Raw genomic sequence first — 22,120 nt, forward strand, 5'->3', positions numbered from 1 at the left:
GACATTTCTAAAAGCAAGCCATATTTCGTTAAAGATTTAACATAAATTACAGTTAAATCCACTGAAGTTTAAAATAAAACAAACATAAGGAAGAAGTTGAAATATGGTTCATCTTTCAGCAGAAATCCTTATTTGTTTTGTTTTGAGATTAGAATCAGAGGCTTAGATGCAGCATCATGGTAACCCTGAATGCGCACAACCTGTCACTCTGGGCACTGTGTTCGGATGTGGCTCATGATCCGAATTCTCACTGATCTGCTCCCATGCAAAGGCTTCAAAGACAGCTTTCCTCTCAAAAAAAATATTTTATTCTCTTCCGACTTTCCCCCATGTTGCAATCGATTTCATGGAGCACGATGGTGAACAAATGATTAATTGCAGCAAAAAGATATTTGCATTTATTTGTTACAATTGAAGCAATGGAAGTTCAGGGCACCCACTGGATACTTTTGTAACCTCACTAGCTGCCTTAATCTGGACATTGGTACAAAGAATGCTACTACCACCATGCAAGCTCTTCTGTTTCCCCTGTCACAGTAATAATCTTGCTTCACTCTCATTGCACCCGCAATAATTGTTACCTCTCAGTCAAACCATGTTCTCAATTTCCGTTTTATATTTAGAGCTATAAAACTTTACAACTCGCATGTTATTATGCAATCGCATTTCCAATTATCCACTGGAAAAATAGTATAGAATGATAATTCCATTGGGCATTAATGACACTGGATGCTGAGAACACTTACTGCTAATTATTTTTGTACAGAGGGCTGAGATGAGATAAAATTCTTGAGGTTCCATGTAGATAAAGTTTTGCTTTTGTAGAAAACCAAACATTATTGATGCTTCAAGCTTTTGTCAGAAGTATAGCCATTGGGAGTGATCAGAATACCTGGCTTCAGGGCTGACATTCTTAGAATTTCACAGATCCAGAAAGATGACCAAGATTCAGAGATAGTAGAAATAATGTTGCAATGCAGTGTTGCAATTGGTACGTATTTGCAATGCAGTGTTGGGTGGGAGATAATCAACCTCTTTAATTGCCCAAACGAGGGCAAAAAAGGATAAGGCTCTGAATTTGGACCAAAGCTGTCCTTAATATACAATAATGATTGGAGTTGCAGATCAGAGCACAGTTTTGAAATTAGCAGATAACATTAGAATTGAACACAGTAGTGCTGAGGAACAGGCCCTGCAGCCTACAATATTTGTGCTGAACATGATGCCAAGGTAAACTGATCTCATCTGCCTGTACATGATACATATCCCTCTATTCCCTGCACCTATCTAAAAGCCTCTTCAATCCCACAACTGTCTCTGCCTCTATCACCACCCCTGGCAATCCATTCCTGGCCCCACTACTCTCTGCACATTTCCATTAAACTTTACCCCTCTCACCTTATAGCTATGCCCTTTAGTGTTGGATATTTCCACCCTGGGAAAAAGGTTCTGACTGTCTACCCCATCTATGCCTCTCATAATTTTATACACATCTATCATCTCCCTTCAACCTCTGATGTTCCAGAGAAAACAATTCAAGTCTATGCAACCTCTCCCTGTAGCAGAAACACCTCTAATCCAGGCAGCATTCTGGTAAATCTGTTCTGTACCTTCTCCAAAGCCTCCACATCTTTTCTGTAAAGGGCGGAACCAGAACTGCACACTATGCTCCAAATGCAGCCTAACCAAAGTCCTATAGAGATACATCATGACTTCCTGACTCATATACTCAATGTCTCCAGCAATGAAGGCTAGCATATCATACATCTTCACCACGACTTGCTGAAGAAAGGTTACTCCAGCTTTTTGTGTCCATCTTCGGTTTAAACCAATATCTGCAGTTCTTCTTACACCCTACCTGCTTGTGCTGTCACTTTTAGTGATCAAGATCCTTCTGCACGTCAATGCATGGTTAATGGTCTTGCTATTAACTGTATACTTCCCTCTTACATTCAGCCTCTCAAAGTGCAACACCTCACACTTGCTCAGGTTAAACTCTATATGCCATTTCTCTGCCGATTTCTGCAGCTGTTTCTTCTGACAGCCTTCTCTGCTTCCTGCATTAGATCATTCTAAATAGAACATGTATAAAGAATCATGGAGACATTTGTGTTTAAAATTTTGAAGGTATTAGGACAGTGTAGCAAAACAGTGAGGAACAGAGCTTGTCAGCAGCTGGTTCCCTATGTGATATGAAATATTCATAGTCAGATATCCAGCCTGCTCAATGACCTTCTGAAATACTAATTGGAGAAACTGCACCACAGGTCTTAATGGGTACGTTGATGTAACTGGCTCCAAGCTGGAACTGACAGCACCCTTCACAGTTTAGGTCATCCATCATTTCTGGAGCACTCGCCAAATGGTCTATGGTCATTTTATACTGGTTTTGGGTCAGCGATGAGGTAACTTTTGTCTATACTGAATGAACCCCATAGTTTTTTATATTTGGATATTATATCTGTGCCCAGGCTATTCCTCAAATTGCTAGTTTTTCCAAAGCTTTTGCAGTAATTTTGGCAAATATTTGTGAATGGACGGGTTGCCCGTATTCCATTCCATGGAGCTAGTTGGAAACAATGCAAATGACAAGAATGGTTACATGAATCAGCATCAGTAACCAGTCATCTGGAGAGGGTGCCTGATATTGAGCTGCCTGGTCTGAAATTTACTAGGATTCCAGGGGTCATGGCTCAACTGCTGGGATTGGAGTGGTGATTGGCTCTTCTAGAGAGTGACCAGCTGGCAACTGGAGAATGGGAGCAGGTTGCTGTGGTGGTGGGTGAGGTGGGGATAGGGTTAGGGTTAAAAAGTATGAGGAAAAGGAAGATGGGGATTGATTGAGAGAGGTGGGAGAGGGTGCGTGAATAAATGCAGATTGGAGTGGTAGCGTGTAAGGGGCCGAGTGTTACACTTGTCGCATTACCTTCCCCCCTTGACTCCATCCAAGGACTCAAGCAGTCTTTCCAGGTGAGGCAGAGGTTCACCTGCACCTCCTCCAACCTCATCTATTGCATCAGCTGCTCTAGGTGTCAGCTGCTCTGCATCAGTGAGACCAAGCGTAGGCTTGGCGATCGCTTCGCCCAACACCTCCGCTCGGTTCGCACTAACCAACTTGATCTCCCGGTGGGCCAGCACTTCAACTCCCCCTCCCATTTCGAATCCGACCTTTTTGTCCTGGGCCTCCTCCATGGCCAGAGTGAGTCCCACTGCAAATTGGAGGAGCAGAGGAGGAGCAGCATATTTTGCTTGAGCAGTTTACACCCCAACGGTATGAACATTGACTTCTCCAATTTCAGGTAGTCCTTGCTTTCTCCCTCCTTCCCCTCCCCTTCCCAGCTCTCCCACAGCCTACTGTCTCCACCTCTTCCTTTCTTCTCCCCCTCCCCCTGCCGAGTTTCTTCAGCATTTTTGTCTACCTTTGATTTTTCCAGCATCTGCAGTTCTTTCTTAAACATGAGTATTAACAAGCACATTTTTGGCTAATATAACTGTTATCCTTTGGAGTTAATAAATAGAAAGAGATTTATAATTAATATTTGCGCTCATCCCCATGTTGCATAGATCTTATAAATGGCCATGTCTGCTGTGGCTCAGTGGGTAGCACTTTTGCCTTAGCTTGAGAGTTCAGGTCTTAATTGAAAGATTTGACAATAATTGAGGCTGACAGTGTAGTGCTGTGAGAGTGTCAGAGATGCTGTTTTTCAAAACAGATGTTCAACCTACATTAACCAAGGTCAGGTGGAGATAAAAGATTTCATGACACAATATTGAAGAACAAAGACATTTTTGCCACTGTTCCACTAAGATTTATTATTAAAATATAACATCTGTTTGATATTGCATCTTTATTTTTCTGCAGGTCAACAAGTGCTTCATTGGCTATTGAACAGTTTTGGACTTCTTGAAAGGGGCTATGTAAATACAGATCAATGTTCTTCCTTCTTTAATCCATTCTGAAGCTGAAGGATCAGTAATCTTCTTCAAAGCCTTCTAAGTGGTGTACAAAGACAACCAAAGTAACTACTGAACTAGATTGTCGCTTAATTTGGACGAGATTAAGTTGCATTGTGATATTATAAAGTGTGACTAACAAAAGGATTTAATCATTGGTGGAGGCGAAAATTCTCCAACAAAGATATATTTTTGCCTTTGTTAGTCTCTTTTGCTTAATATTGTAACAATCAGTAACGTGGCATTTGCGCCAAGGCCTCCCGTACTGTTTAACAGACTGAACCCAGTTGTTGGCAGCTGTGTTGAAAGATGTGTGTTTGGTTTGTCAACATCAAATTTTCAATATGGAGCACTACAAACGTGATACCACATGGTGCATAAATATCATTAATAATTGAGGAAGTGGCAATATTTCTGAGATATCATTATTGGAATTCCAGCACCATTCTTTTATCTCATCAAAGACTAAAAACAAAGCTCACAAGAAGGTCAGCACCTTGGCTTTGAAAAATATTGAATGCAGCACTTAGAAAGGTCATCTGCTTTATTAAAGGTATTTAAAAGGACACTTCCTTTCACCAATAATTTATGACGAAGATGACTGAAAGGTGCACAGAGAATTATTCCATTCTTAACATTAAAAAAGTGTTTTTCTTTGGACGTTAGACAATAGACAATAGGTGCAGGAGTAGGCCATTCGATCCTTCGAGCCATCACCGCCATTTACTGTGATCATGGCTGATCATCCACAATCAGCACCCCATTTCTGCCTTCTCCCTATATCCTTGACTCCACTATCTTTATCTAACTCTCTCTTGAAAGCATCCAGAAAATTGGCCTCCACTGCCTTCTGAGGCAGAGAATTCCACAGATTCACAACTCTCTGGGTGAAAAGGTTTTGCCTCATCTCCGTTCTAAATGGCTTGCTCCTTATTCTAAAACTGTGGCACCTGGTTCTGGACTCCCCAAACACCGGGAACATGTTTCCTGCCTCCAGCGTGTCCAATCCCTTAATAATCTTATATGTTTTAATAAGATTCCCTCTCTTCCTTCAAAATACCATCATGGAGAAGCTCAAGCCAATTCACATAAATCGTGGTATAAATACAAGGTGTGTGTATTCATTAATGATGATATGCAAACAAAATAATTAAATGATAATTGTGGCCAATCTAAAATATTTGGTACTGCAGGGGAATGTCCTTTGAAATAGATATTGTGCCTGACCTTTTTGCACCTGCATAGGTAACCAACATGCCCCAGAAGAAACTATTGCATGTATGACACAATTAGACACACTGATTTTTAGAATTATTAAAATAATTCTCCCTGAAACTCAAAAAATGCTTAGAATTCCAAGTTCTGGTCTGTGATACCATATGTAGTAAACTACACAGGGGTGTTTTTGCAATTTCTCATGGGTCTTCTTGAAAATCCATTTTCTTTTCACACAACCCTTTCTGATTCTTCATTCACTCTTCATCTCCATTCATAATCTTCATATCCATTAATCATTTAAAAGACAATTGGACAGGTACATGGATAGAAAAGGTTTAGAGGAATATGGGCCAAATGCGGGCAGGTGGGACGAGTATAAATGGGACATTTTGGTCGGGTATGGACAAGTTGGGCTGAATGGCCTTTTTCCATGTTGTACGTTTCTATGACTATTATTCTAATTATGAGATAAAGCTGAATCCAGGATTTTGCAGAGTTAGAAATTATTACAAATTAGGGGCTTCCCAGTACCTAGCATTGAAAAGTTGCTCTGATGCCTCCTAACAATTCACTCCCCCCTAAAGCAACTACAGTCGTTTGGAGTGCTAAAACAGCCTTGGAATATGATGATTAGATTGACCTCACCGAGTTCTGAAAGGTTATAAAACTTTAGATGTCTACCACACCTGCCTCGTCGGTCCTCAAAAAGATTCAAAACTCTATTGATTTAAATGGGGTGGTATTCGGTGGAACAGGAGATAAAAAGGAATCAATGTTTTAAAAATAATTCCCTTTAGCACAATGTGTGGTTCAGCGTTGTTTTTCATTTTTTAAAATATGATGTTTTATTTTTTAATTTAATGCAAATCAGGAACATTTAAAAGCTATTAATACGCTGCATCTGTCGCAGCTGATAAAGTTCAACCCCAGGTCTGCCAGTTGTGATAGCCTTTGAGATACGAGGCTGTGGAACACTGCTGTCCACAATCATGGCTCTTTATTGAGCTCAATGATGGACTTAATATGCTTGGTCAGAGGGTGTAAGTGAGTACTTGGCATTGGTATTCAGGACATGGAGGAGAGTGAGATCAGTGTGGGGTATACTAATATGCTTGGGCATTTTGAGATCAAGGAGAAAGTGCAATTGTTCTCTTGAAACGTATGAAGGTGGATAAGAGAGGACTTATACAACATTATTGAGAGATGCCAGAAAGGCGATCGTTATGACCATGACAACATAACAAACATTTCATTGACCTCTGACTATTTGCTACATCTGTCCATGACATTTTTAAATGGTCCATGACATTTTAAAATTATCCTTTTGCATGAATTCCAAAGTCCCTTTACACAGCTACTGCTTCCAAGTTTCATCATTTAGAAAACAGTTCTGAGTTCTTTACCATCAAAGCTGATAATAATACTAATAATAATAATAATAATACACTTTATTGTCATTGTAAATACATACAACGAAATTTCAGGCGCACTGCCCGAGCAGAGCTCCAACGCATCAGATAAATAATAACGACAGTTGAAACAGCAAAAATGGCAAGAAAAACTTCATCGTCAGAATGTGCAATATTTCACAGTATAGTGCTGTGGCAGTATAAAATATTGAAAAATGAATATTGGATGTGTGTTCAGTGCAGGTTCAGGGGGGGGGGGGGTTAATGTTGTGGTGTGTGATTTTCAGCTTTCCTGCAGAGGGTTCAAGTGAGTGGATGAGATGGCCTTAGGGTGATCACAGCAACGAGATATAGATCTCTTCCAGGGCAGGCAGATGTGTGTTGGTGATCTTATGGGCTGTACTGATGACTCTCTGCAGAGCCTTCTTGTCTACCTGAGATCTGCTGAGATATGGGTGCCCAGGAACCTGAAACTGGAGACTCTGTCCTCACATACACACACACCTCACGCACATTGAGAACTAAATTTGTTCACAACAGTTTTGCTCAATTTCCACACGATCAGTATCCCTTATATGCTTTCAAACACACCTCTTACAATGATGCCAAACTTACTTTTTCCAAACCTGTATCTTTGATTGTTTATCCCATTATCTATGAATTCAAGGAATGAGTATAATCATAACCTGATGTTTCGAGTACTGGCCAATTATCCAAACTATACATCTGCTAACCAGGATATAATTTGATGCAAATTCCACTAGCTTCATGGACATACTTCAACTAAAATGAAACGCATTATCAAATACTTCTGGAAAGAACATACAAAGCACAAAAGATAGACACAAAAAGCTGGAATAACTCAGCAGGACAGGCAGCATCTCTGGAGGTAAGGAATGGGTGATGTTTCAGGTCGAGTCTCTTCTTCAGAATATTTTTTCTATCCACCACTTAATCACAAATCTCAAAACGTTGATCAATATGTTTGTAATTGTACTATTCAAACATGCCAACTCTGCCTTGGAACTGTGGAACCTCTTAATTTCCAGATAATGGATGTAATACTCATAAATTTGTTCTCTGATTTTACCTATCATCTTTCTTGAGTTATACTGATAGAAATCATCAGTACTTGGAGATTTGTCATTTATCACTACCATTAATTATTTTCATTATTGTTGCTTTTCTTATGTTAATTTTGATGTCCCCCATACTTTCAAATGTTTGCCACAATATGATAATCAATTGCTTACATTTTAAATACACACACCACATCCAACCTGTTCCAGATTATTATTTCCAAAGAGAATTTTCCCAACAAACTTCCCCTACAATCCCCTCAGGTCAGAGCTGTAAACTTTTCTGATGTATACATTTTTTAATGTTTTAAAGCATGGGTAGGTGAATTTTTGGCACACCCTGCATTGTGAGAATTAAAATCCTCCATTACAATCAAATTACAACCCTCAGATGGTTATAAGAACAACTTTACATCGTAGTTGATAGATTTCCATTTGTTCAGTTTGCATGTAATATACCCCAATATAATGATTTGAGGAAATACACCAGAGTATTTGTCTGCTATAATGGAGGAACCTGTACAGTGGGTAAGAACTGGAAGAGAGAAAAGACCAGGAGAAATGAGTGTAGGAAGGTACCACAGATGATGGTTTACTCCGAAGGTAGACACAAAATGCTGGAGTTACTCAGCAGGACAGGCAGCCTCTCTAGAGAGAAGGAATGTGTGACTTTTCAGGTCAAGACCCAACTTCCGAGTCAGGGGAAAGGGAGACACAGATATTGAAGGGTAAGCTGTTAAAATACAGATCAAAGGTGACGTTGATCAAGGAATATGATGAACGCAGGTGGAAAGAGATTAGACAAGGTGGGATAGGATGGAAATGAGGTATGTGGAGATGGGTTTGGTGGGGCAGGAGCAGGCAGAAACAATGGGTCTGACAGGGCAGCTCTGTTTGTGGATTTTGGGAAGGAGGTAGAAGCGGGCAGTGCAGGGCTGGGGAACGATTAGGTTTGAGGCTGTGAAGGGCAGATCGGCAGAGGTATGAAGTCAGAGATAGTCTGGGATATAACCATATAACAATTACAGCATGGAAACAGGCCATCTCAGCCCTACAAGTATTAATGGCCTGGTTCTCATAGGTGGGGTCATGGTCAAGGGGTAGGTATGAATAGATGTCCAAGAGTTTGTGTCTGGCCTCCAAATGTAATTGGAGTTCCCTGGCTAATCCAAATGAATAAGCAGTAAAGAAAATGGCGTGCATAAGATCCAAGTACTTCACTTGGCTAAAGAAAATTCTGCACAGCGATTTTCTCAAAATAATAGTGAATCCTACCTTTATGGTTGAAAATGCCCTCCATCTCCATACTGCTACGCGAATGTGCAATGCATAGAACACTGCTGGGAACTACTCCTTCTGCAGCTGGAGATCGATCAGTTGTACGCACCAGACACCAATCCGGCTTGTCATGAAGTCTCTCTAATACCTCCACGGTCTGACCCCGCCGAATGCTCAACTCATTGTTGTTGGTTGCCAAGAAATCATGGATAACAACGGTTAACTCGCATCCACCAGATAACTGTAGAGGGGGTGAAGAAAAGACAAGTGATGCAACATACTGGGTCTGACAAAAAACAAATACTTTAGCTTCCAAACATTGTCAACAATAACTATTCCAACTTTTGTTGCACCTTTCTGTTACTCCTGTAGTTCGCAAGAGAGCAGGAATCTATTATTTAAATTCTTTGCCACCATTCAAACCACCATTCAGAAAGCAAACTGGCTGTCACATTTATTTTTCCAAAGTTGAAATGCAAAATAATTCATTGCTTCTACATTTAATCAAGTCGTTATTAGGGCGGCACAGCGATGCAACAAGTAGAGTTGCTGTCTCACAGTGTTACAGACCTCCTGACCTCGCAATCCTGACCTCGCAAACTGTCTGTGTGGAGTTTGCACGTTCTCCAAGTGACTATCTGGATTTCCTCCCACATCCTATCAGGGAAGGGATACAAAAGTAGGACTGGAGGGCGGCTGCTTCGACCACCCCGGGCCGCGGTGTTTGAGCCGGCCTGTTTGCGGGGTTCGGCGAGCCGCGGGATTGTTTATGCCATCGCCCGGTGGGGAATCGCCTCAGCGCAGAGGGAGAAGAGGACGGAAGAGACAGTAACCCTAAGATTTTTGCCTCCACCACAGTGAGGAGGTGCTTGGAGGACTCACTGTGGTGGATGTTAATTTGTGTTTATTGTTGTTTATTATTGTATGATTGTATGTATGACTGCAGGCACAACATTTTGTTCAGACTGTAAGACAATAAAGGTATTCAATTCAATTCAATTCAATTCAACTAATGAAAATAGGGGCTCAATAGTCAGCATGGACTTGGTGGGCTGAAGGGTGTTTCCAAGTTGTCTTTCTATCAGTGTAAAAGACAAACTGCGGGACAAATTCATCAGTTCTTGCAGCAGTTTGGTTTATGCTCAAGATTTCAGTAACTCCTCGGCCTTTGTAGTGACTGACTTTGGACTAGATTTAGTCTCTATAATTTTTCTAAAAAAACAATTTCACCATAAAATTCATTTCAATCTCTTTGCAGAATATCGCAAAGCACTTTAGTTTGACTACTTCATGAAGTGCAGCTATTGAGGAAACACATGGCTTATCTACACACAAGATTTTAGAAATCGAATGTCAAGATAATTTTTATTTTTAGTTATACTAAGTAAGAAATAATTATAGTTCAAGACATTATAGAAAACTCCCATAACGACATAATTGTTTTTACATAACAACTCGAAAGAATAGGTAGGACTATGGAAAACAAATGAAGTAATTCTCAGTAAGCTCAAAGTAGTATTTCTGTAATAATTTATCTTTAAAATCAAAAACTCCCCCAGGAAAAATGACAAGAAAATTGGATGTGCACGATTTCAACGCATGTAATTTTGTCTTGAGAAAATTGTTAATTAATAAGAAATTAAATGAAGTGGTTCAATTGGATTAAACTCAAGAGAAAGTATTCAGTGCTTTAGGTTATATTTGTGTAATACACTGAAACACTTTATTAAAAAATTCACAATGATATTCCCAATTATTACATCTGATAATACAATACTGTATTCATCTGCTTTCAAATGGTTTTAGTACTTGTTCCCGTACATGTTTTTTGCATATTTCAAGTGAATTTTTGTGCAACCTTTTATAATGATTGACCCTCCTGCTATTACAAAACTACACTCAACCAAGTGGAAAACACAACCAAGCCCACCAAGCTTTCTAATGACTCATTATTAAAATTGTGGTGAACATTTTGCTTTGGGCTTTGCCAGAATGGTCTTCAAAACAAATGACTGCACTTAATTATGTGTATATGTTTTGGCTTCCAATATAGTTTGTATTGGACAGCTTGCAAGTACAATAATGCCTTTAGTCCTTTAACAGAGTCAGTAAATTAGTTAACCAACTTACAATTTTTGTTTTCAATTATATCGTTTCATTCTTTGCTTTTTTGCACTGAGGTTATCTAGCATTATTATTATTAATTAATTGTATTACTGATTATTATATGTTTATGCATTATTGTGTTTAGGGGGTCTGTTCAAACTGCAACAAGTAAAGGTTTAATTGTTCCATTGCTGGTACACAAGACAATTAAACAATCTTCACATATATATTCTTTTGTGCAGAAATTAGATTATGAAATACCAAATGCAAACATTTCAAAAAGCATCAATTCACCAAATTTGCAGATCTAGTAAAGCAATTCATATTTTGAATTGTTTCATAACAAAATACAATGCGCAGATCAAATCTAAACTATTCTATTCCGAAAAACAAACCAGGCACCTACTCTCCACTTTGGATTATTTGAAATATTCAACCATTGATAGACTTGAAGAATCCCTGTTAATTCAATTTATTCATGGCTGGGAAAACTTATGTATCTACTTTAAATGCGAGAAGTAAAGAATAAAAAACATTAAGAGATGCCTTTCACATCTTCAACATGTCACAGTGTTCCTTAACAGCCAATAAAGTATATCTGGAATGCAATCATTGTGCGATATAGGAAATGCTAATGTTTGCAAGCTGTAATGTCATAATGATCAGATAATCTGTTTGCAATTTTGGTTGAAGGATAAATATTAGGCAAAACACCGGATGGGAGTTCTTTGCTCTTTAAAATTACTATAGGGGATGTTTTATAACCATCTGAGACGGCAGACAAGGCATTTGTAATAAAGTCCTGAACTTGCACAATTTTGGGCTACAGTCTGCTTTCTGGGTCAAACCTCTCAATTACATGATGGCAAATCCCCCCTTGGAATCCAGTTGTAGGGCGGGATTTAGATTTAATTCTCTGCATTACATTGTGGAGATGCCATTTGGAACTTGTGACAAATCTGATTTCAATGGTGTTTTTGGGCCTGCAGATTAGATGAGGAGGCATGGAGGAAGCTTTATTTCACTTTATATTTTATCTTATATTCTAATAGTAAATTAGAAAAAATATTCTCTTCAATTTTAATAGATTAATGTCAGTGGCAGTTTTAAACAAAATTTTGAAGGTGGGACCTCCACATTTCCAAGGACCAGCCACAATCTAATCCTTGCAGTTGGAGTACAGGGGCTAGCTGGACAAGTCCTCTGCAAGTCGCTCATTTAAGGTGGAGACCTTGGGTGTTAATTTTGTGCAGCTGGTCTGATCCAACATGATGTGGCCCTATGTCTTACTCAAAAGATGTCACCTCCAACAGTGTAATACTCCTTCAATAACGGACAGGCAGCAGCCCTAACACTAAGCAACAGCCGACTCAAACTAGTTTTTTGTGGTTTATGTGGGGTCAAGGAAGCAGAGACAACTAATTACAGTAAAATCCTATTTGCTACAAATATATTCAACAGTACCAACAGAATGCAGGGCTGATTGTTGTTTGTCTTGTTATTGATGTTTTCATTGAAAGTAGATTTGCTGAAGGTAATTTGGGGACATTGAACTACAAATTCATCATGAAGCAGTTGTGCATCATGCCATAGAATTGCAGCTAAACGTCAACTATAGTTTACTGGATGGGAGTCTGGAGCAGGTCTTCCCTGAACATGACGTGCTGATACAGAAAGACATCAGGACATTGTAACTGATATAAATTCCATTCAATTTACAATTCAGGTGCATGTGCACATCTAGCCTGTCCAATCCCTTAAGAATCTTATATGTTTCTATAAGATCCCCTCTCAATTTTCTAAATTCCAGTGAATATAAGCCCAGTCAACCCACTCTTTCATCATATGTTGTTCTGGACATGTTTCTACAAGAGGACTATTGAGGAAGGAATAAAAAATTGATTGTGGAAAGCTACTTTGTCTGATCAGAGGACTGTGACCAGCAGTGCGCTGCTGGCATCAATGCTGGGTCCACCACTGTTTATTATATACATTAACGATTTGGGTAAGAAAGTAATTAACATTGTTAGTAAATTTGCAGATTCACCAAAATTGGTGGAATAGTAGACAGGGAGGAAAAATATCTAAGTTTACCACAGACCTAGAGCAGTTGGGAAAGTGGGCCAAAGAATGGCAAATGGAATTTTTGTCAGAGTTAATTTCACATTTGTCAATGTGAGGTGTTGCACTTTGGTACATCAAACCAGGGCAAGACTTACACAGTAAATTGTAGAGCTCAGGAGACTGTTGTAGGACCAGAGAGATCTGGGAGTACAGGTACACAGGTTCTCCAAATGCAGTCAGGTGAACAGTGTGGTGAAGTGTTGATTGGGAAGGATATTGAGTACAAAGGTTGGTATATCATGATGCAGGTGTTTAGGTCATTGCTGAGACCATACTTAGAGTACGGTGTACAGTGCTGATCATCCAGCGATAGGAAGGAAGTTATTACGTTGAAAAGGGTGCAGAAGAGATTCACCATTAAATTACCTAGGGTTGCAGGCTTGGGAGAGGTTGGAAAGGAAGGTGTTGGATATGCTGGCACTTTTTGCTTTGGAGCATAGAAGGTTGAGGGATGACCTTGTTAAGATGTACAAGATAACGAGTAGCATGAATAAAATGAATGCTAAGTTTTTTTTCTCAGGGTACAAGATTCTAAAACTAGAAGCCACAAGATGAAGGCGACAGGGGAAAGGTTTAGGAGAGAGCTCAGGGGCAATTGCTTTACTCAGATAATAGTCCATATTTAGAATGAGCAGCTCGAGAGAGCTATAGAAGAAGATTCAATAACAACTTTTAAAAGGCATTTGGACAGATATATGGATAGGAAGGGTTTAGTGGGCTATAGCCAAATGCAGGCAAATTGGTCTAGCCCAACATACTAAATTTCGTCAGCATGGAAAGGAAGGCAGATGCATAGCTCTGACTCAATTTCTGTCTTTGATTGACCTATAGTTTTCCACAAGTCAAACTATAATCTCTTCAATAATGAATTGCATCATTTTCCCAATGACATGTCGGATTTGTTTCAATTCCTAATCTCCGATTCCTCCTTTCTTGAATAATGGCATTATATTCGTAGTTTTACAATCTTCTGGGACATATTTGAGAATCTGAAGCATTTTTGCGGATTAGAAATGACATGTACACTATCTCTGCAGCCACTACCTTCCAGACCCTTGCATGTTGGTCATCAGATATCAATGAACCCAATTGCTCCTCAAAAATCTATAAAGGTTTTCTCTGTTTTGTGACTAAAATGCAAACCATCCTTTACACCTGCCTCAAGCAAATGCACTGCAATGGACAAGCCTTGCACTCACTTCAGGGACTTAAAGAAAATATGCATTGGTTCATATTCAGCTCCAATTTATGTTGCTTTTCAAAGTGTGCACAATTGTAATGGCATTTTCTGGTTGGATTTTGTTTTTAAAGGAAGAACAATTGTCAAACTCCCTGGATCAGGATACCATTGATCACCTGCTAAGCATACGTATTTACATTCCCTATGGATTGAACCACAGATTATGGATTTTCTTTAGAATTCAATTTCCATTTGAATTTTCTGAGCAAAATGTAATTTAAAACGCAAAAGAACAGTTAAAAGGTTTATCTAAAAGCACAGGCTATTCTGCCATTGCTGTGATGTGTCTACATTTTACAACATATTCATTCGAAGTGATGTTTTTGAAATGAATTTGATTCAGAGAAAAATGAAAGCATCATACTGTAGAAATCATTTCTACTGTAAAATAAGAGCAAACATTTACATTATTTACAGCAGGACCTTTTACCTAATATAAGATCAGAACTATTTAATCATTAAAACAATGGTGTTTTAATTTAGGATTTGAATTAAAGCAGCATATATTGACCAAGAAGCAGCAAATTGATATGGTTGCCACAATATAAATATTATGTTTTAATCATTTTATTAGATAGGCTCTAATGGACAAATGCTATTCCACCAACAAACTCATTAGTGCACAATGAATCAATTAATTATGGATTATCCCAGCAGAATCCATATAATGGTAAAATAAATTAATTTGATGGTTTACAAAAAATACTGTTTTGTTATTAAACCAGCACATGAAGTTCCTTGTTCCTAATTTGATGGTTCAACATTTTTGCTCTTTTAAAATATATATTTTAATTCACAAACCGTTTTGATGAATCTTACACTAAAGACACAAAGATCATGTTTGGTACGGTTTGAAAGATCAGTGTATTATCCATACTTCTTAAGTATACATTTGACATTTATAAAAGGAAAAATGGGAAAATATCACATACATTGAAGAGCAGCAAAGCCAGTTGATAAAATTGAATTGTTCTCTTCTGCAAACAGCCTCAAAATAACTCAAGTGGCCTTCTATAACTCAAAATACCATATATTTATTGGAGAATTATTTCACTGACAGATTTGGATTATGTAGCATAAGGCTTTGCCAATATTATCGTAAGCATAAGAAATGAAATACACCTCTACATTTATTGATTATTTTCCTGATTACCATCTAGCTCTTGAAATATAAACCACAGTACAAGAAACGTACCCAGTTTTGATGAGGAACAGCTAAGGAGCTCAAAAGCTCTGTCACAGACTCCATGCCTCGGATGGAACTACCAGCCGAATTGCTTAAATCTTGCAACATCAGAAACACTAAAATGGCTTCAAAGGCAGTTTCAAACCCACACCAGTTGAATTCCCGTATCTATTTTGCAGCAAAGAGGAATGACGTTCATGCTGACAAATTCGGAATATAATGAATTTGTTTAACTTTAAAGATAAGATTTGAGCATAACAGAAAGGTTCTCTGTACTGTAAGAGCCAATTGAGGATCCTTTTAATCAGATGGAAAGGGTATTTCATGATTACTCCCAATTGCTGCACCAATTACTGCAGAAGAGCCTTTTCTACTTTCAGTTGCTGGATGCACATTAAAAGCAGTGAGCAAACATTAATTCTCATAATGATCATGATGGTGGATGGTGACATATTAACTTAAAGCAAACTGTAGCAGAATAACTGCTCTAATGGAAATTGGTGCAATTTATAAAGCCTATTATTGGTGAAGAATTTTCAAGCTGCAAGAAATAAAATTAAAAGGGAAGTCCCCTGGCAGAGTTAAAAAGAAACTTAAAATAAAGATTATAGTATGAAGGTAGACAAAAATGCTGGAGAAACTCAGCGGGCGAGACAGCATCTATGGAGCGAAGGAAATAGGCAACGTTTCAAGCCGAAACCCTTCTTCAGACTGCTCCCTAGATGCTGCCTCACCCGCTGAGTTTATCCAGCATTTGTGTCTACCTTCAATTTTCCAGCATCTGCAGTTCCTTCTTAAACACTATAGTATGAAGCTTATCTTTACAGGAAATAGTAACTTTAACTAATTACTTGGCAGGGTAATCTCTTGGGGGAAGTGGGAGAAATTTTGCATGGGGCATAAAGTCAGGCATTGGGACACTGAGCTGAATGGACCATTTTGTGCAGCAAATACAATGACTCCATACACATCTTCAACTAAACATTTAGGCTGATCAGCACGTTATTAACAATGTGTTTCACTACTTTCCAAGCAAGGATTAAGTCATTAACACAAAGTGGCAGTGCTTTTGTTTTAGATAGAACCGATGATTGGGAAAATCTGCACCAATTGCAAAATGTGTTTGTTTACACAAGTTCCTCTCATGTTCAGTTGTGTGGCCCTGGTGTGCTTTGGCTCTGTACAACCATACAAACATATAACAATTACAGCACGAAACAGGCCATCTCGGCCCTTCTAGTCCGTGCCGAACACTTATAACCATAACCCTCCATTCCTTTCCCGTCCATATACCCATCCAATTTATTTTTAAATGATAAAATCGAACCTGCCTCCACCACTTCCACTGGAAGCTCATTCCACCCAGCTATCAATTTCTGAGTAAAGGTTCCCCCTCATGTTACCCCTAAACTTCTGTCTCTTAATTCTCAAATCATGTCCTCTTGTTTGAATTTTCCCTACCCTCAGTGGAAAAAGCTTATCCACGTCAACTCTGTCTATCCCTCTCATCATTTTAAAGACCTCTATCAAGTCCCCCTTTAACCTTCGGTGCTCCAAAGAATAAAGACCTAACTTGTTCAACCTTTCTCTGTAACTTAGTTTGCTGAAACCCAGGCAACATTCTAGTAAATCTCTTCTGTACTCTCTCTATTTTGTTGACATCTTTCCTATAATTTGGCGACCAAAATTGTACACCATACTCCAGAATTGGCCTCACCAATGCCTTGTACAATTTTAACATTACATCCCAACTTCTATACTCAATGCTCTGATTTATAAAGGCCAGCACACCAAAAGCTTTCTTTATCACCCTATCTACATGAGATTCCACCTTCAGGGAACTATGCAGTTATTCCTAGATCCCTCTGTTCAACTGCATTCCTCAATTCGCTATCATTTACCATGTACGTCCTATTTTGATTTGTCCTGCCAAGATGTAGCACCTCACACTTATCAGCATTAAACTCCATCTGCCATCTTTCAGCCCACTCTTCCAAATGGCCTAAATCTCTCTGTAGACTTTGAAAATCTACTTCATTATCCACGACACCACCTATCTTAGTATCATCTGCATACTTACTAATCCAATTTACCACACCATCATCCAGATCATTGATGTATATGACAAACAACAGTGGACCCAACACAGATCCCTGAGGCACCCCACTAGTCACTGGCCTCCAACCTGACAAACAGCCATCCACCATTACTCTCTGCATCTCCCATTCAGCCACTGTTGAATCCATCTTGCTACTTCACCATTAATACCCAACAATTGAACCTTCTTAACCAACCTTCCATGTGGAATCTTGTCAAAGACCTTACTGAAGTCCATATTGACACCATCCCCATAATAACCTCTTCAAAAAATTCAAGAAGATTAGTCAAATATAGCACAAATCCATGTTGACTGTTCCTAATCAGACCCTGTTTATCCAGATGCTTATATATATTATCTCTAAGTATCCTTTCCATTAATTTGCCCACCACTGACGCCAAACTAACAGGTCTATAATTGCTAGGTTTACTCTTAGAACCCTTTTAAAACAATGGAACAACATGCGCAGTACGCCAATCCTCCGGCACCATTCCAGTTTCAAATGACATTTCAAATATTTCTGTCATAGCCCCTGCTATTTCTACACTAACACCCCTCAATGTCATAGGGAATATCCTGTCGGGACCTGGATACATCCACTTTTATATTTTTCAAAAGTGTCAGTACTTCCTCTTCTTTGAATCTCATAATATCCATAGCTACTCTACTTGTTTCCCTTGCCTCACATAATTCAATATCCTTCTACTTGGTGAATACCGAAGAAAAGAAATTGTTCAATATCTCCCCCATCTCTTTTGGCTCTGCAGATAGCTGTCCACTCTGTCTCTCTAATTTTATCCCTCGTTATACTTTTGCTATTAATATAGCTGTAGAAACGCTTTGGATTTACTTCCACCGTACTTGCCAAAGCAACCTCATATAGAAACATAGAAAATAGGTGCAGGAGTAGGCCATTCGGCCCTTCGAGCCTGCACCGCCATTCAATATGATCATGGCTGATCATCCAACTCAGTATCCTGTACCTGCCTTCTCTCCATACCCCCTAATCCCTTTAGCCACAAGGGCCACATCTAACTCCTTAAATATATCTTCTTTTAGCTTTTCTAATTTATTTCTTAAGATTCTTTTTACATTCTTTATACTCCTCAAGCACCTCATTTACTCCATGCTGCATATAATTATTGTAGATCTCCCTTTTCCCTTGAAAACCATGGCTCTTTCCAATTATTGCTATTTCTTTTCAACCGAACAGGGACATAAAGATTCTGTACTCTTAAAATGTCACCTTTAAATGTCCTCCATTTCTCTTCTACATGCTTCCCATAAAACAAAATATCCCAATTTACTCCTTTTAAATCCTTTCGCATCTCCTCAAATTTAGCCTTTCTCTAATCAAAAATCTAAACCCTTGGTCCAGTTCTAACGTTCTCCATAATTATATTGAAACTAATGGTATTGTGATCACTGGACCCGAAGTGCTTCCCAACACATACCTCCGCCACCTGACCTGGCTCATTTCTTAACAGGTCCAGCACTGCCCCTTCTCTAGTAGGTACCTCTATGTATTGCTGCAAAAAACTATCCAGCACACATTTTAGAAACTCCAAACCATCCAGCCCTTTTACAGAATGTGTTTCCCAGTCTATGTGTGGTAAATTGAAATCTCCCAAAATCACTACCTTGTGCTTACTACTAATATCTGCTATCTCCTTACATATTTGCTCTTCCAATTCTCGCTCCCCATTAGGCGGTCTATAATACACCCCTATAAGTCTTGCTACACCTTTCGCATTTCTCAGTTCCACCCAAATAGCCTCCCTAGACAAGCCCTCTAATCTATCCTGCCAAAGCACTGCTGTAATATTTTCCCTTACTAGCAATGCAACACCTCCACCTCTTGCCCCCCCATTTCTATCACACCTGAAGCAACAAAATCCTGGAATATTTAGTTTCCAATCACAGCCATCCTGCAACCAGTTTCACTAATCACAGCATCCCTTCCTGCAAACTCATGCTTTCACTACATCGCCACATTAAAATAACACATCATACTTTCTCTGTTTGTCAATCCAGATGCTGGAGAATCGAAGCTACACAAAAAACCTGGAGAAACAGCGGCTGCAGCAGCATCTATGGAGCGAAGGAAATACACGTTTAAAGGTTTTGGCCCGAAACGTTGCCTATTTCCTTCGCTCCATAGATCTGCTGTGAGTTTCTCCAGCTTTTTTTCTGTTTTTATTTCTTTTTCTTCTTTCTCCCCTAGATGTTGGGTCTAAGTGATTCCCTTCTCTGCCTCCTGCCTCACACACTGTCTACTAGCTTTCTCTATTTGAGTCCTTCCCCCCAACCGTTCTAGTTTAAAGTCTCCCCAGTAGCCTTTGCAAATCTCCCCGCCAGGATATTGGTCCCCCTCAGGTTCAAGTGCAACCTGTCCATTTTGTACAGGTCACACCTTCCCCAAAAGAGGTCTCAATGATCCAGAAACTTGAATCCCTGCCCTCTGCACCAGTCCCTCAGCCACGCATTTATTCTCCACCTCACTCCATTCCTACAACGAGTCAGTTTTAATTGGAAAATGTATTCCTGGATTAGCTAATATAGATAAATTTGAATAAGCATAATACAGGTATACTTCAGAAAAATGTACAAAATTGTCAATACACCACCTTAGACTATGTCTGTAATTTAAATTACAGAAAATTACACCCTATTTCTGCAATTCAATTTACAGAAAATATCTTCATGCATATGCAAAACTATTTCGGTTACATTAGAATGAAATGTTCAGAAGGGATCTGCCATGATGGTTAGGGTAGGAAAGAACTGCAGATGCCGGTTGAAGGTAATCACAAAATGCTGGAGTAACTCAGTGGGACATGGAGCAACTCTGGAGAGAAGGAATGGATGGCTTTTCAGGTCGAGACCCATTTCAGACTGATGTCAGGAGAGTGGGCGGGCCAGAAATAGAATGCAGTCGGAGACAGTAAGACTGGTGGGAGAACTGGGAAGGAGGAGGGGGTGGAGAGAGAGGGCAAGCAAGGGCTATTTGAAGTTAGAGAAGTCAATGGGGCGTGAGCTACCCAAGCGAAATATGAGGTGCTGTTCCTCCAATTTGTGCTGGGCCCCACTCTGACAATGGAGGAGGCCCAGGACAGAAAGGTCAGATTGGGAATGAGAGGGGGAGTTAAAGTGCTGAGCAACCGGGAAATCAGGAAGGTTAAGGTGGACTGAGTGGAGATGTTCAGCGAAACGATCGCCAAGCCTGCGCTTGGTCTCACCGATGTACAAGAGTTGACACCTGGAACAACGGATACAGTAGATGAGGTTGGAGATGGTGCAAGTGAACCTCTGCCTCACCTGGAAAGACTGTCGGGGTCCTTGGATGGAATCGAGGGGGGTAAAGGGACAGGTGTTGCATCCCTGTGGTTTCCACTAGGGATCCCACTACTGGCCACATCTTCCCATCTCCACCCCTTTCAGTGCAATCATCGCCATCTCTTTGTATACTGCTGTTTGAACGGCTGCTTCCTGCTTTTAGGTCCAGATGATGATGTAGAAGCCATTTTGGAAGCTCCCTCTCCCTCCCTTGCTCTCGCTCCCTCCTTCCTCTCTTTCCTTCCCTCCCTCCCTCTCTCTCCCTCCTCGCCCCTCTTTCCCTCCCTCTCTCTTCTTCCCTCACTCCTTCCTTTTTTTCTCTCTCCCTCTCTTATTCCTCCCTCCCTCTCTCCTTCTCCCTCCCCGAACAGTCTGGGACCCATAGCGCGCTGTGTTTAAAGCCCACAGCAATCCAACCGGTAGCGCTATATTTAGAACCCATAGAGCTGTAGCCGACAGCTCTTCGTTTAAATTCCCACTCGCTAAACGGACAGCGCTGTTGAAACCTGGAGCGGGACAGGCTGATCAAAGCTTACAAAAATAATCATCCAGATCTTGAAATTTAAACTCTAATAGATTTAATTGCTATATTCTTTAGAGGTACAGTATGGCTTTTTATATCCTTGCATTTTTTAAGCAGCAAGATGAAACAGGAAGTCGGGCCGATTAAAAAAAAAAAGTATTTAACAAAGCAAAATCAAATCCGTATTCTTATTGCATTTCCGTACAAAATATGGAAAATCCATACTGCGTGGCAGCACTGCATACTGAAACATAACTGCCATTATGTTGTTCAATTCTATACCTGCATGGAAGTCAGGAACGTTTGGAAGTCAAATACCAATGCATCTAACCTCTTGCCTTGCTGCTAAACTCAGGAGCGAAAAAGACTACAAAAAGTTGTGACCACTGCCCAGTCCATCACCGAAGGGATCTATCTTAGTCGCTGCCTCAAAAAGGCAGCCAAAATCATCAAAGACCCACACCATCCTGGCCACACACTTATCTCACCACTGCCATCAGGAAGAAGGTACAGGAGCCTGAAGACTGTAATGTCCAGGTTCAGGAACAGCTTCTTCACCACAGCCATCA

General features: G+C 39.8%; 1 protein-coding gene across 4 annotated transcripts in view; it reads right to left on the minus strand.

Moving 5' to 3' along the window:
* The window catches only part of LOC129711306 (triple functional domain protein), a 333,015-nt gene that overhangs the window by 84,887 nt on the left and 226,008 nt on the right, over positions 1 to 22,120 (minus strand). For all 4 annotated transcript variants that reach the window (XM_055658878.1, XM_055658886.1, XM_055658868.1 and 1 more), the window contains one exon: positions 8,936 to 9,179. In XM_055658878.1, coding sequence (XP_055514853.1) covers positions 8,936 to 9,179 — 244 coding nt within the window. The remainder of the gene's footprint in view (positions 1 to 8,935; positions 9,180 to 22,120) is intronic.

Source organism: Leucoraja erinacea, chromosome 2, assembly GCF_028641065.1.
Source record: "Leucoraja erinacea ecotype New England chromosome 2, Leri_hhj_1, whole genome shotgun sequence".
Classification (NCBI taxonomy): Eukaryota; Metazoa; Chordata; class Chondrichthyes; order Rajiformes; family Rajidae; genus Leucoraja; species Leucoraja erinaceus.